Here is a 15991-nt window from a genome sequence, read left to right as displayed (position 1 = left end):
AAATATCCAAAAACCACTAGAACAATGTTGTTATTTTGTTGACGTGCACTTATATTATCCCAAATGTTTCCAAGAATGTTTAAATCCAGAGAAGTAAGCTTTTTTACCAGGATATGGACTGCGTCTGTGCGTCACCTTTCAGTGACATCATACCTGCGTTACCCTTGATTTCTGGTTTTATTTTGTAGAAACCATGGAAACACCATAGCAACATTTTAATGTTTTATTAGACAAGGGAATAACTGTTTGGAGACATTTATAGACAGAAAACTAATTATTGTACAGTGATACAGCATTTTCTCCATCATACAATTGTTTTAAAATTAATTGCATGCGATTTAGCAACACAAGCCATCCCGCATTTATTAATGTGATATTCTAATCGATCCAGCTTACTGCAGTTTGCAACAAGTGTCTTATAGCAGCTGCGGAGCGAACACACAGTAACGTTATAACATAATTTTCAACACAGTCAATGTATCTGATAAAACAGCGCTGCGTTACCCCACATACGCTTGACCGGAACAAGAGGAAGTGGCGACTATGACAAAATAAAAGTTCTGCTGCAATCGCTTCAGCGACCTCGTTCAGCTCCCACAGCACTCGGCCCTGCTCTGTTTCATACTACAGTAACGTTAATAATCTCATCCACGAACATGATTTCTGCCCGAGTCCCGTCCCGATTCTTTTCCGATTCCGTGCTCAATCTCGGCGTCATCAAGCTACACATTTATTTTGAACAGGCGACCTCTAGCAGCGAAAAACTACACGGTGTGCCTTTTAATATCCATGGAACCTTTGCACTGCATAAAAAGTTCTTTATAGTGAAAAAGGTTCTTTTTATTTATTAAAATGCTCTTCACGCTATAAGAAAAAGTGATTCTTTTAAGAGCTCTTCACTGATAGGTTATTTGGGGGAACTCTTAAATATAAGATTACAAAACTGGGTTTCCACAGTGATGGACCATTTTCTTCTGTGGCATCACAAACCCCTCTTTAGAGCCTTTATTTTTAAGAGTATGTCTTCTCGTATTTCATCTTAACTGCTCTTAACCTCGATCTCCACTCCATTTCTTCTGCTGTCACGATCCTCTGTTGATGGGTTTGCCAATCGCATTAAGGTTTTCAATAGGATTGCAGCACAGCCCCTCATAGCCGACTGGCTGAGCCTCTAAAGCCAGCTTTGTTTTAAGCGCTCGGCTGAGGGAACTCCCGTAAGATATACTTACGGAGCAGAGAGATAGAAACACAAAAGAGAGGATATATTCCAGTAGTAGTTAAATTTACGTGAACATCACCTGGGTAAATACTCCAAGAACAGCGCGTCTGTACCTTACGTGGAAGTGGACAGTCGATGTCCTGCTGGTTTTTGCCTTCAGTCTTCTGATAGTAATTCAAATTACACAATCATTTAAGAGCATTTTTTGTCATCTAGACGTCCATTTGGGACGTTTTTCGTCCAAATTGTAATTCTTTTACTGTTCATCCATAACTGGTAGGCCTATCTGTGCCGGGGCAGATGGGGAGGAATAAGAGTATTTGGGTATTAGGGTTAAGTGATCTCACTCTCCACCGTGTGCCCAGCAGCCTCGGCGGTGAAACAATGATATCAGCGCTCTACAGAAACTACTTCTATTGTCCTTAGAAATTTGAAGAATTTCTATTCTGATTCATTTGGACAATGACGTAAAAACAAATTATATAAACGCTTGTGTTTGTTTTGGATTATTTAGTAGATGTTGTCCGACAATGAAAATTGATATGGTTACATTTGGTTCCCATCAGTCGCCGCACCAACTTACAATAATGATGTCGATGTATAGGCTACTACAGCGCCATCTGCTGACCACCAATACATTTTTTTAAAAACTTTGTTTTGAACAAAATGTATTCTGCACCAGGGCAAATTAATAAATATTTCTTATTTTAGAAATATTTTGCAATTAATTTTTTTATGAGTGCTGTGAAATAACAGGGAAATGCAATGTATGATTTCTAATTCTAATTGGTTCTCAGTGTATTTATAAAGCACAAGTTGTACAATGTTCTAAAAAAAAGAGTATTTATTCTGAATAAAGCACTAAATTAACTGACAGTCAAAATGTCTAATTACTTTAGTATTTGGGTACTGAGCAGTATTTGACCAGAAACCATTGTGAATAACAATCAGACAGTTAAATAAAATGTCATTTATTGGCAGAACAACAATAAAGTACAATTAGTTTTATAATTAAAAATAAAGTGGTATAAGAACTGTTTCCCGTCCCCACATTCTGACAATCAGGCTCACATCTTGTGTCATCATACAAAACGGGGGAATTGCAAAAAATATGGTCAACTTAAAAATGAGTTTAATCTTGCAACAGCATTACATAATCATCAGATGCACTCAGTCTGTATCCTGTTGCAATCGAGCTGGTAATTCACCTAGGCTCTGTAGTCTATGTTGTGCGGGAACATCAAGGTGCCCATGACAATCTTGTCTGTCAAGCAGGTAACCTCGAATACCCAATGAACGTGAGGTCAGGTAGTCGTTCACATAATGGTCCCCAACATGGACTACACTGGAGGCTTGCACACCACATCGCACCAGCGCCTGGGTAAAAATGGCAGGGTCTGGTTTAGCAACCCCAGCTTCTTCTGAGGTCAGAAGAAACGAGAAGTGAGTGAGAAGGCCACATCCCCTCAGGATCCCTTCCAAACGCTTGTCAAAGTTGGAAACGACTCCTTGCTTCAGTCCCAAAGCAGTGCAGAACTTCAGGGTGCTATTAGAATCAGGAAACACCTGATGACGACAATCTGAGATGATGAAAAACAATCTTCCTCGTTTTAAAATCAATGCAAGATACACGAGAGTATGAGTATAAGTGTATGCACTTGCATACATTCAAGCTATTTTAATGTGTAATTTTAGAGGGTAAGAATGAAATAACTAGCAATGGAAAGAGATGCTATTTTTTTATATGACAAAGATAAAGAAAAGAGTAATGTTTTTATGTTAAATCTTATAATATTACTACATACACAAATGTATAATGGAAAAGGATTCCCAATATTAAACATTTCAAGGCTGACATGAAGATTTAGGCTATTTTGAAACCTTAAAAGGACTTTCAAACCACAAAGCAGTAAGAACTATGGACATTTACAAAGAAATAGGTTATTTTGAGTACACACGTACACCCTTATTCCCTTTTTCTTTCTCTTTAATATGCAAGTATTTTCTTTAATATCTTTGATATGTATGTTATCCTTAACGTTCATCTTATGATACCTGATGTTTATGCATTGCATGTGAAATATTTGTATCATCTGAAATGTTACATGTATATTGTGGAAATAATTTTTTTTTTTTTTTTTAATGAGCAATGGAGATTTGTATTGAACAGGCGCCCCCTATAGGGGAGTTCTAGAACTACTAGTACACCGAAAATGCCAAAACAATGCTAGTTAGAGGATAACAAATAATTATATCATATCTAAAAAGTAAAATACCCCTTACCTCCCAGTTTTCTGGTCCACAAAAGTTGTAATAGAGGTTGTTGGCTAGTCTATCTAGAAGAGCAGGGTCATTTACCCCACACTGGGCAAAAGTACCCCTCACTAGCCCAGTCCACCAGACCTGGCTGTCCATTCCCTGAGCTCTGCCATAGTTGGGAAATAGGCGTGATTGCTGCCGGTAAGCTTGCCCGAAAGCAGTTTCTACTTGTGCAGCTGGCAGCTTTAGTCCTGCTGGCAGCTTTAGTCCTGCTCGCTCTGCTTCGCTGCAGTACTGCTCCCCAACCGAGCGCCGGACTTTTAACAGTGTGTCCTTCACATCCCATAATACCCAACGCACTGGCACTCGCATCACCAAACTGACACGTCTGACAACGCTTTGATCATAGAAAGTACACTCATAACCTACAGAAGGTGCTAGAAAGCAATGTAACAGAAGGTAAACAGACGGTTTACTATGAGATAAAAAAAAATGTCCCTCTAGGGGGCGCTTGGTGGCTCAAAAAGCCAAATCCCTCATTGGGCCGAATGTAAATGCCAGGGAGATTTTTGTGGTTCTGGGGACAGTTGAACGAATACAACAATAACCCTTTGAAATATAACAATACTGACAATAAATAAATAAATTCGCACCAGCAATGAAATTAATGATAGAAATGCCGTATTTAGTAAGCAATAACATCTGTGGTTGGTCCATCCTGAAAAGCGATGAGTAAAGTAACAAGGACCACGTGAGTATGCTCCACTTCTGCAGCGGTCATTACCAATTATTTTTCACCCGAGTAATGACATTTATTAACAAACTAAATCAAAAATATATTTTGAAGCTATAACATGCCTAATATACCTGTCCAATCCGTTTTAACCCAACACGTTTAATCGCAATAGCCTTTCTACCCACTCTTTCTATTGACCGGTGAACGAGTTCGTCAAAACAAATGTCCCTACAGGATTTGATAAGGCGATCAAAGGTTCCACAACAGTTCGACTATATTTAGAAAACGCGTTGTGTTCCTGTACAGAAAATACGTAAGACATTAAGTGTACATTAAAACTCTTGTTTCACGGTGATTTTACAACAGTGAATATAATGATTTTATAACAGATTAAAAGCATAAAATATCTATCATGAGATATCTGTCTATACGTCTATCCATCCATCCACCCACCCACCTATCCATTTATAACACAAAAATGTATCACTTAAACATTGACAATGAGACATTGGGAACATAAATACATTTAATGATGCACGATGACAGTATAACAAATTCATAAATTATAGTGAAAAGGTAAATACTAGTCAGAACTCAAATCATCCTAATTGAGGAAGTTGTTGACTCATTTCACTTAATGTTAATGTTTTGTTCTCCCCTCATCCAGAGTCCCAGGTGTCACTCTGTCCACAATCATATCAGAAGGGCTTGTGAGTTCAACATGCTCTTGACTTGTTTGCTCAGACTGTCCAGTTTGACTTCTGATTTGCTCTTGGATTTTTGCGCTCGAGCTCGACTGGTCAGCAGTCTGCCGGTACATTACAGATTTCCTGATTTTGCGGGTAGTCTTGCGAAATTGAGCAATCGCTTGTATAATGCTGTCCGCAGTCCAGTGTTGTCGGGTGAGTGCATTCTCTACTCTGAAGGGACCGTCTCGTGTGCGACGCACTCCGGAACAGACCGCAGAAGTCCGCAGCTCTAGTCCTACCTCATGAATCAATTTACGCAGATACTTCTGAGTCTCATTCACACACTGGACCTCTTTTTTGAAGGGTAAAAAGAACAAATTTGTGGTTACTGGCCTTACAAGTAAAGCAACATGTAGCCTACTTATGAACAAAATATTTAATTCAATGTACTAACCCAATGTGAAATGTGGCGGATTGAAATGTATGCATCGCAGACCAGTCAGAATAGGTGGACTTTTACCATGAGGATACAATAAACCCCTCACTGCAAGCTCGTAAGCCTCTTGAGTGTGCAGATCCACCTGAGAATACCTGCATAGAAGCATAATAACAAACTCAGAAACACACTATGGATTAACCAAATGTATACAAATAGCTTGACAGTATGAAATGTAATATGTAAAATAATATTCATATAGTGACTCACGTGATTAAGGCTTTCTGATTGGCTCCCTGTATCATGGCAAGTACTCTCTCTAGCTTATCCTGGGTAACATGGTCTAAAAGACATAACAGTAAAGACAAAGTTTACTACAAATGATTAGTCTGTATTCCATACATAACAAATATGTTTGTAATTTATAATAGCAGATTCTTGATATTAAAGTCATCATGAAACCAAAATGGACCATTCTTGTTTTATTTAATGGAATATTTAAGGTTTTTTTTTTTTGTAAATTTATCTGTGCTCATGATTATTAATATTATATTTTTAATTAATTTGTCCTCATAATCTTTAATCAAAATAACTTCAAAATCAAGTCCCACCCTACATTTAGGGTGCTTTCACACCCGAGTTTGGTTGCTCCCCCCTTCCCCTGCTGGACTGTGTTCATATGATATTATTTTGGTGCGTTTGCATCATCAAAGGAGCAGCTGTTTACCCGGTTAATTAGTAATGACAGCGAGCGTGAAGGCGGCAAAATGCATCACTTTTATATTTTTGTTTTTGAACCGATGGTTTTGTTTCTAAAGCTTCAGTACGTAATGGCATCTATGGTTGCATCTATGAGCCGCAAATGCTCTAAAGAACGCTGAAGACGAGCAGAAATGAGATCTACAGCTCTCTGCTTGTAGTACGTCAGTCACGCTCGCCAGGAAAATGAGTGAAACACTCATCAATTTTATGAAATCATACGTCTTTAATAGCGGTTCACTTCCACGATTTAGTAAGATTGCGTTCACATCAGCAGCCAAACGTACCGGAGTTCACATGAACCGTACCCCAGACCACACTTTTTAAACGGACTCGGGTACGGTTCGCAGGTGCGCACCCGAGTTCGGACGACATCGTTCACATCATCCAAACGAACCGAACTCTGACGTCAATCGAACCCGGTTGCGCACCAAAAGTGCTAAGGTGAAAGCACCCTTAGTCTAGTTTGAGAAGCCATTTCACTCGGATATACATCACAATAGGGACGAAAAGGCCATCACAACTTCCATTTCATGCAGAGTTTAAGGTAATTATTGTAGTGTACAAATTACCGTATGTAGTTTTCTCTATGACTCGGCTTGTGTGAGAGAAATCATCGGTGGCTTTTCCAAACTCCCCCTCAATCGTGTAGTCCTTCAGATATAAAACAAACACAAAAGTCTGCATAAAATTGTCATTAATACAATTAATGCATACCTGCAAACAGTTCTGATTTGATCATCACTTATTATTAATTCAAAATCAATTTGTGGGAAAAAGATAGGCAGGCAAATATAAAATAAAGCAAAATAGTATAGCATTCAAATGTGAGATGAACTATTAATAAAATAAACAGAGGCAAAGGCTAAACTTTACCCTGGTTACATGGGATCTGCACAGATGCTCCAGCACTCCATTTCCTTTCCCAACACCTAAAACTGAGATAGAAACATGAGAGAATTGAGCGCAGATCACATCACACATTAAATCACTTTAGAACACGTTAGTTTCAATTGTCTGTCACCTAACACTCCAGAGGAGAAAGCATCCAAGCGATGACCAACTCCAACATGAACCTTGTGAAACTGCGGCCCTGTCACTACGAAAGAGCATAAGTAAACATTTAAATATATACATAAACGGTATTAGTTGCCCTGCCTTTAATTTATGATTAAAATTTTTTGTAATAAAATAATTCTTAATGGGTCCTGAAACCCTGAAACATTTTTTTGAGATGTGAACATGCACATCGCTGAAAACACTAAAAGCACTCATAAATTGGAAATTGATTATTTTTGCGATTTTCAGTGCAATTTTGAGGAGGTTTTTTGGGTTGAAATGCAGTCAAAGCAACGTAGAACTGTAGAACTGTTCATCCGGAGTGTGTGATTAGCTGCCGGTGTGGTGACGAGTCAAAATCGGGTCTCCATCAAGAACCCAAGCAATTCCCATTGGCTTAAATCACTTTTAATAGGCACTCTCTTTAGCGCATGTTTACAATTCCTACAAAAAAGTAATGCTATTATTAAATTATCTATTATACACAGCATTATTATTAAATGCTGTTAGAACTACGTTATAATGACCACTATTTTTCTTACACAAACCCATCAATTTGATTCAGAAGGCCTGTATTAACCCATGTGGATTGGTTCAATAATGGATGGATGCACTTTTTTTGGGCGTCACATTTTGGGTTCCCATTCACTGCCATTTTAAAGCTTGGATTAGCCAGGACATTTTTTTATATATATATATAACTCCAATTGTATTCGTCTGAAAGAAGAATGTCATACACCTAGGATGACTTGGGGTGAGTAAATTGTGGGATAATTTTCAGTTTTGGGTGAACTATCCCTTTAATAGGCTAGTATTATTATTGTTTAGTTATGATCTCACAGTTTATCAAGTGAAAGCAACTTTGTTTAAAAATTGTTTAAATATGCACATACAGAAGGCTATACATATTTCAAATTAATATATCGTTTGTATGTAATTAACTGATAGTTGATCGTGGCCCGATTCGTCATGACACTAGGGCTGGAGAGAACGATTCTAATTTCTATGTCAACCGGTTATGATTATTAAGAAAATAATGCAAATCAAAAATATGAATGGTCCTTATTTAGGCTATTTTTTTTCTATTGATATCGGGGTGACCTGGAAAGGTTTTTGTAAGGTCTACCTAAAGACTGGGGTACCCACTAACCTAGAGGATGGTCTGCCAGAGTGGGAAGCATGGAGGGTGACAATATGAGATCTTTGGAGCCGTTGTTCTCTCCACTGGACAGAAGCTGGAACTTCACTGCAAGCTGAGGGGCTGGTGGAGGACAGGAGTTCAGCTCTGGAGAGAAAGATGCAGATTTCAGTTGCATTGATAATCATGTACCCATATTAAATCAAATAATTATTTATCACAAGTAAGGAATCGTCGTTATCTACTATACGCGTTTATTTTACAAGTGACGCAGACACTACCTTTCAGTAAATTGGACTCAATGGTGTCACGAATAAGTTTCCAGTGAACTCCTTGCGGTTTGTACACAGCAAACAGACCATCCATTCTACGGAAAAGACGTGTAGCCTGCGTCGTCATTTTCGTCCAGAAATAAATGACACAAGCATCAGGAAAATATAAACAAGAAGAAAATGACCGGAATGACAGATTCACATGCTTCTGTGTTGAAATTCTGGCGTTACCGTCTTCTTCTACTGGCCTTACAGCATTACAGTCGCAGTAGCGCCCTCTACTGGATGAGATACTTCAGTTCAACGTGAACGCCATGCGGCTAAGGTATTGACCGGTATTGTTGAAAGTATGCATAACATTGTCGTGGGACAAAAGGTGTCACCAAGTCTATATCTCACAAGGTCTGTTTTTTTACTAGCATTTTTCTCTAGCAATGCTTTTGTAAACACCTCTTTCAAATCTTTCTTAAATTTGAATATTGTGAATTGTATTCTTGTCTCATCATATTTGTGTAGTCTAGGTCTTGTGTAAACAAGTGAAAACAATAAAAACCACCCTAACATTGTGAGACTGGTCGTTAATGAACTGAAAGGTGGAAATGTGTCAACACAATCAAATGACAAGAATACATCTCAGTGCAATATTTTTAGGACGAAAACAACAATTTGCTAATTTGTACTAACGTTATACAAAAATGTTTTGTGAGCTAATCAATTTTGCCTATAGGTTTTCCCCCATATCTTCAATATCACTTTTCATCCATTTTTAATTTACAAACATAAAGGAACAGGCATCCTTTTTGGTGGGAAAGGACAATGTTCAGTAAGTTTTTGCAATGGATTTTATGATATTATTTAATGTGATATTTTGTGTAGGCCTTATTAGCCTAGTTGCTTTATCTAATAATAGTTAGACATTCAGTCTATCACATTATTATATCAACATTTCAAAATATGGTTCAACAATATCTTAACTTATCTAACTTGTAGGCCTACTACGGTTATTGCTTTAACTATGATATTTTGTTTGAAATGTAATTACAAATGTTTATTTTTTGGATTCAACCACCTAGTTCAAATTCAAAATCCTAAATTAGGAAAATTTTGTGAATTCTATTCATACTAAAATGCTAAAATACAAAAGTCTTATTATATTTGAGTGGTTTTGGGAATGGTGGGCATAATAAAACCACAGATATAAACACAAATAAGCTGATGAGATAAATGTACAACTGTGAAGTCAGCAGTTTTCATTTTTAAAGGGTTGCTTAAAGATATTGTGAAAGATTTGTCCGTGGTGACATTTGTTACATTAATGCCAAAACCTATTGATAGAGCAGGTGTGGTTCATATTACAATTAGGCTACACGAAATTTGGAAGATTAAATATTGTACTGTTTACACAATATGTGCAGTGATCCCAAAACACATATTGCATGTGTTGTAATTAAAAAAAATGTTAAAACAAATAACATGAAGTGCATTCACTGAGCCTGATTGTGTACATTTGCCATGAATGTTGGTCAATTGCAAATAGTCTTCTCCATTGTGAAAAACATAAGCTATGCATAAAATGAAACTTGTTTTTTTACAGTCAGTTAGTCTCAGTTAACCCTTTAAATACAACAAAATGCTGGTATCTAGGTCTATCAAACATCATCTTATAATAAAAACACATTTCAATTGTTTACATGGTTTATTCTTAAGGTCATAAGCACAATGAATAATCTGACAGAGTGCTGATAGAGATGTGTAATGGGGTAACAAGCAGAAATATTAGTGTGGCTCAAAAGTGTATGACCTGTTCAATAAAAGAGCACAGTTGATTATATGCCCATATAGCTTATTATTCATAATTGCTATAAGATGTCTTTACCATTGATTTATGTTCACCAATGGAATCAAAGCGAACATACACTGATGGACCACACTTGTTCTTAAAACTACAGGATATTACTAATATAATATTTGAAACCATTAATATTTATACATTCTGGTACATTTATTTGGGTTGTGAAAAGCCATTTAAAAAGAGGGAAGAGTTTACTATTGCCAAATAATGTGTAATTATAGCAGCAATATATAAATATGCCCTTTACACTGCACATCAATAATCCGACACAGCTGTCATGGATCATGGGACAGACTAATGAACTGATAAATTGAATCATGAAGTGATGAAGTGAATCATGTCTGTTAGATTAGGATGGACTCAAGCGAAAATATGAATTCATCTAATTGTATTTGCAAAAATATCAGAAAACAGAAAATAACTGCATACAAAAAAAAAGCCTTTGTAATGATTTAATTATACAAATTGAAATAGTACATTACACAGAGAAAAATATAATGTAATTTCTGTGAAAGGATTAATAATAATATTAACAGTACACTGGCAAAAAACAACAATCTACATTATCTGTTATACGCTATTATGTAATGGACAGTATATGATGCTCAAAAGTACTATGATGAACTATGTAAAGTTTTTTTTTACAAGTATACAAAAATACAAGTATATATTTATGTGCCCTCTGTAACCCTAGCAATACTGTAGTTTTCCTCTGAGGAAAACGATTCGTTAAAAGCATTCAAATAAATGTGGAATTAAATTAAAAGGAAACTTTGAACTTTTGTTTTGCTGAAATGGAAAATGGAAATGTATTTAAATATGTTCCTGCTAGCTAGATGATAAAGTTTCTTCCTCATCCTACCTCATCCTAGTATGCATTTTTAAAAGTGCTATACAAATAAAACTGCATTGAATTCGTTGAATTGAAAATAAATATACTGTATGTCGTATGATGTAATATTTTGTACACGTACACCCATTTAACCTTTTCTTAATGCCTCACCAAACAGAGAACACATGAGCACATGTATCACAAGAAACTGTTTCAAAATTCCTTTTTACAGTTGATTGTACATTGACACGAATTCTAGAGCTCAAAAAAGAGGCTCGTCATTGTTTTCTCTCCATTTTTTGGGCATTTAAATGCCAGTGCATATAAGTTACATAACTAAGCTGTCACCAGCCAAAACCACAAGGATATGACAGAGTATAATGACCTTTGGTCTGATAATTCCCTTTATTTGCTTAGAATCACCGCATATTATGTTAGGGTGGAGAAGTATTTTTCAGGCCAAATCAGTAACATTTCTGAATGCGACCGAACAATTAAAAAAATTGTTTTAGCTAATAGCAAGTATAAGCGAAAAAAAGTGCTTCTCAAAGTGTAGTGAGTCTTAAACCTGTTAAACCTTAAACCAATACAATGTCATGGTCCCCACAGGATTATTGAACAGATTTTTATGTACCTGCCATTTACTGCTATTACTTATCTCTATTGTACAGGCTCAAATGTTCAAAACATGAACATCTGAACATAAGGGAGTGAGCAACGGGTGTGATTGCGTGATTGAGCACAACAGCTTATGACAGCAGAAGGTATTCATACAAGATTTAAGCTGTGATTTACGATACGTCCTGAACGAACCGTGTCTTTTTTCTCGCTAATTTAAAATTGAGCGTGACCGTGAACAATTCGTTTTCTTTGTGTTGAAGCACATGGTAAGCTGCAAATCCCTCAATCAGGATGCTGAGGTGATTAAACTAATAGGTGTTCCAACTCTAACCGGCCATTTCCATAGCACAGAAATAAACAAAGAGTCTGTATATGCTGTGCTATCCACATAAAAGATCAGTTTTTCTTGCCATTTACAGTTTCTAAGAGGTAACTTTTACAGTAAAAGTTGCTCATATACACTATATTGCCTAAAGTATTGGGACACTCTTCCAAATCATTGAATTCAGGTGTTCCAATCACTTCCGCGGCCACAGGTGTATAAAATCAAGCACCTAGGCATGCAAATGCTTCTACAAACATTTGTGAAAGAATGGGCCGCTCAGGAGCTCAGTGAATTCAAGCATGGTACCGTGATAGGTTGCCATCTGTGCAAAAGTCCATTAGTGAAATATTCCACGGTCAACTGTTAGTGGTTTTATAAAAAATTGGAAGCAATTGGGAACAACAGCAAATCAGCCACGAAGTGGAAGGCTATGTAAAATCATACAGTGACACACAGTGCGCAGAAGTCGCCAACTTTCTGCTGAGTCAATAGCTACAGACCTCCAAAATTCGTGTGGCCTTTAGATTAGCTAAAGAACAGTGTGTATAGAGCTTCATGGAATGGGTTTCCATGGCCGAGCAGCTGCATCCAAGCCTTACATCACCAAGTGCAATGCAAAGCGTCGGATGCAGTGGTGTAAAGCACGCCGCCACTGGACTCTAGAGCAGTGGAGACGTGTTCTCTGGAGTGACGAATCACGCTTCTCTGTCAGGCAATCCGATGGACGAGTCTGGGTTTGGCGGTTGCCAGGAGAATGGTACTTGCCTGACTGCATTTGCGAAGTGTAAAGTTTGGTGGAGGGGGATTTTAGTGTGGGGTTGTTTTTCAGGGGTTGGGCTTGACCCCTTAGTTCCTGTGGAAGGAACTCTTAATGCTTCAGCGTACCAAGACATTTTGGACAATTTATTGCTCCCAACTTTGTGGGAACAATTTGGGGATGGCCCCTTCCAACATGACTGCACACCAGTGCACAAAGCAAGGTCCATAAAATCCTACGGATTAAGAATGGGATGTCATTAAAGTTCATGTGCATGTAAATGCAGATGTCCCAAAACTTTTGGCAATATAGTGTAAGACAAAATGAATTCCAGACATACAAGACTGTTAAGGAAATATCCCTTCATCAACCAACTACTGTTGAGTTTTGGATACTTTATTCATTATTTATTTATTGTTAATTAAGGAATAAACTGAGAAAGCAAAAATAATAATGAGAAAATCCGTCCTATAGACAAAATGAAGATTAACCAGTATATTTTAACATTTAATCTAGAATTTACTGCTGTTGCAGGTTGCAATTTAGTGGATACACAGTCCATAGAGTATTTTAAATGTCTTTTAAAAGTCCATATAGCGTATTTGTAACATCAAGATATTCCCTGGGGACATCCCTGTGATGTTCCCTGTGAACACATGTACTAGTCATATTAATGATAACATTTTGAATGAACACAGTATGTTTCTTTTGTCTGTTTTTTTTTTAAAGAATACTAGTGATAAGAGTAGAATTTAGATTTTAGATGGTTTTAACATGCACTGTAAACCTGAATAAGTTGGCAAAACTTTGAGGCAATCAGTGAGAAATATAAAGTTTAAGTAAGTAGAATTTGCAGATTTTTATTTTGTATACATTTTAATTGCTATTAACTTCAAATATTTGAGTAGCTAATTCATACATTTAAATTAAAATGATCAACTTAACTATTATTTGTGGGAAAAAAGTGGAAAATTGGTAAAACTAAGCTTTGATAGCATCAACATAGCATTTGCTGAACGAGTACAGCAATATAGAACATTTAACATGTATCTGTTCTCAAACTAAGCTCATGCTCCACTCGTCACCATGATGACCCCCCCCCCCCCCCTTCTTAACTAACATTAACAAGGCGTCAAAATCTGAAGCATGGTCAAGTGCCTTCTGCATCCCAATGAAGACGCTAGATCAAGACGCATTTAATTATTTGCATTTGTAAAAGCAGACATAATTTTATGAATATGTATAGGCTACTTTTATATTTTCGAGCGACTAACCCCAAAACCTACTCTAAACCTACCCATTTCTCAACAATACAAAACAGTAACAGGCAAATAAAAGTACAGTCACAGGTATTTATTGCAAAAACTGACCAAAAAGAGTATAAAAGTATTAACTCATGTTGCATTCCAAGTCTTCTGAAGTCATACGATATCTTCATGTAAAGAACAGAGTTGATCTTAATGTTTTAATCGCTGAAATTATGATCTTGCCGCTCCGTGAACGCACACACTCACTTAGTCATATCTCATTCAAATTATACACCAACTCTTTAGCGTGACGCAATCGGTCACAAGACACACGAGAGCAAATTACATTTTACAATCAAAGCTGACATAATGTCGCAATTGGTCATTTTTTTTATTTAAGTGTGTGCATGATCTTCGGCGGATGGAGACGCTGATCGCTTTTGGGTATTTTCTTCACACAAATCAATCGTCTGGCCTCGGAACACTTGGAATATTTGTACTTTTCGAATAAATTGTGCATGCAGTCGTATCGGCCTGTTATATCCTGTATTTTATATCATATAATGCACAAATGGGTAGGTTTAGGGATGGGATGGGGTTGGGTTACATGTTCAAACATGTCTAAATAGTGTAAATAAAATACATGTAAATAAAATGATGCTGATGAATATAATTTCATCATGACGATAAAGTTCCCATGCCCAAAGCGTCTGTGTGACGTCAAAGGTTTCTCATTGAAATCAATGGAGCACCCTTCACGGCGAAAAAGTATCCCTTTAGCGTCTTCATTGTGACACCAAACTGCTTCAGATTTTGACACCTTGGGAGTGAAAACGGGTTTCATGGCAAAGCAAGCTGGGAAATAGTAATCCTAGCCCAGTTTCAGTTAAATTTAAGTTTGTCTAACTTAAAAGAAACAAGTTCATGAAACTTAAAACAATTAAATGAAAAGAAAGAGAAAGTTCAAAAAGTGATTTTGATTGAACTAATTTGTTTAATTTGAGTTGGCTCTACTAAACCAATTAATTATTTTGAACGTTAGGGTTTACAGTGTGTGGACTGGAGTTCATTGGAAGGAGAGTAAAGGCGAACAATCTCTTAAAAAGTCTGTTGAAAAAGATGAGGTTTGAAAAGATTACATTTGTAACAGATAACCGTAACCGTGACTTTGTTAGAAACTGGTTTTCACGATGTTGATTCTCAATGATGCCGAGTCATTTTGCTTTGACTTCACTAAATGGTGTTTGCTTGATTTCACTCAGCTTTCCTGTTGTTTTTTAAAATAATAAATACAGGTCTACACTCTTAAAATAAAAGGTTCTATATAGAACATTAAATGGTTCTGTCATAGAACCTTTTAGGGGTTCCCATCATTTTATGGATTTGGTTTTAATGGATTTTTTTTAATTGTATGAATTAAACAGCTTGTAAACACTTTATCACTAGAAAAAAAAAGATTTTTTTTTGGCATAAAGCGTCTTTAAAACTGAGTCAAGAATATAGGCTTCTATATAGAACCCCATTGAACCTTTTTTCTGAATGTGTGTATGTTTTTCTATTTTCAGCACATTTATTTTAAGACTAAATACTTTTTAATTTAGGTTAATAAGATTTCATAATATTGTGAAGGAGGTTTAATTCTGACGTCAACTTTTGCTACAAATGGCAAAAGAGTCAATCTGTAATTTTGTGTTGTTAAACCAAGGACTTTAACACAACAGAGTCACTGAGAGATTAGTTATTAAGTAACAGTTGTCATTGGTGGATGAGGTTAGTGTATGGTTTCGGTT

General features: G+C 36.6%; 2 protein-coding genes across 2 annotated transcripts; both read right to left on the bottom strand.

The window, feature by feature from the left end:
* Positions 1 to 2176: 2176 nt before the first annotated feature.
* On the bottom strand, positions 2177 to 3908 carry hdhd3 (haloacid dehalogenase-like hydrolase domain containing 3). The gene is made up of 2 exons (XM_079840482.1): positions 3503 to 3908; positions 2177 to 2785 (listed from the first exon to the last, which is right to left on the bottom strand). Exons 1-2 carry the CDS (start codon positions 3848 to 3850, stop codon positions 2390 to 2392), a joined length of 744 nt encoding a protein of 247 aa, XP_079696608.1. The 5' UTR covers positions 3851 to 3908; the 3' UTR covers positions 2177 to 2389.
* Positions 3909 to 4541: 633 nt separating this feature from the next.
* On the bottom strand, positions 4542 to 8822 carry trub2 (TruB pseudouridine (psi) synthase family member 2). Its single transcript, XM_079840475.1, has 8 exons — positions 8577 to 8822; positions 8308 to 8442; positions 7123 to 7197; positions 6975 to 7036; positions 6671 to 6752; positions 5610 to 5682; positions 5358 to 5494; positions 4542 to 5255 (listed from the first exon to the last, which is right to left on the bottom strand). Exons 1-8 carry the CDS (start codon positions 8692 to 8694, stop codon positions 4855 to 4857), a joined length of 1083 nt encoding a protein of 360 aa, XP_079696601.1. The 5' UTR covers positions 8695 to 8822; the 3' UTR covers positions 4542 to 4854.
* Positions 8823 to 15991: the final 7169 nt, after the last annotated feature.

Source organism: Gobio gobio, assembly GCF_949357685.1.
Source record: "Gobio gobio genome assembly, chromosome: 17".
In the NCBI taxonomy this organism is placed as follows: Eukaryota; Metazoa; Chordata; class Actinopteri; order Cypriniformes; family Gobionidae; genus Gobio; species Gobio gobio.
The sequence above is the reverse complement of the archived record's forward strand: the minus strand, read 5'-3'. Positions and strand labels throughout refer to the sequence as shown.

Bases quoted from the DNA above. Each gene is read 5' to 3' on its own strand.
- hdhd3 (XM_079840482.1), bottom strand. From the start codon at position 3,850: ATGCGAGTGCCAGTGCGTTGGGTATTATGGGATGTGAAGGACACACTG. The intron at 2,786-3,502 runs GTAAGGGGTATT...TGTCGTCATCAG, and splicing joins GTGGACCAGAAAACTGGGAG to GTGTTTCCTGATTCTAATAG.
- trub2 (XM_079840475.1), bottom strand. From the start codon at position 8,694: ATGACGACGCAGGCTACACGTCTTTTCCGTAGAATGGATGGTCTGTTT. The intron at 8,443-8,576 runs GTAGTGTCTGCG...CTTTCTCTCCAG, and splicing joins TGAGTCCAATTTACTGAAAG to AGCTGAACTCCTGTCCTCCA. The intron at 7,037-7,122 runs GTGACAGACAAT...TTTCTATCTCAG, and splicing joins TTTCTCCTCTGGAGTGTTAG to TTTTAGGTGTTGGGAAAGGA.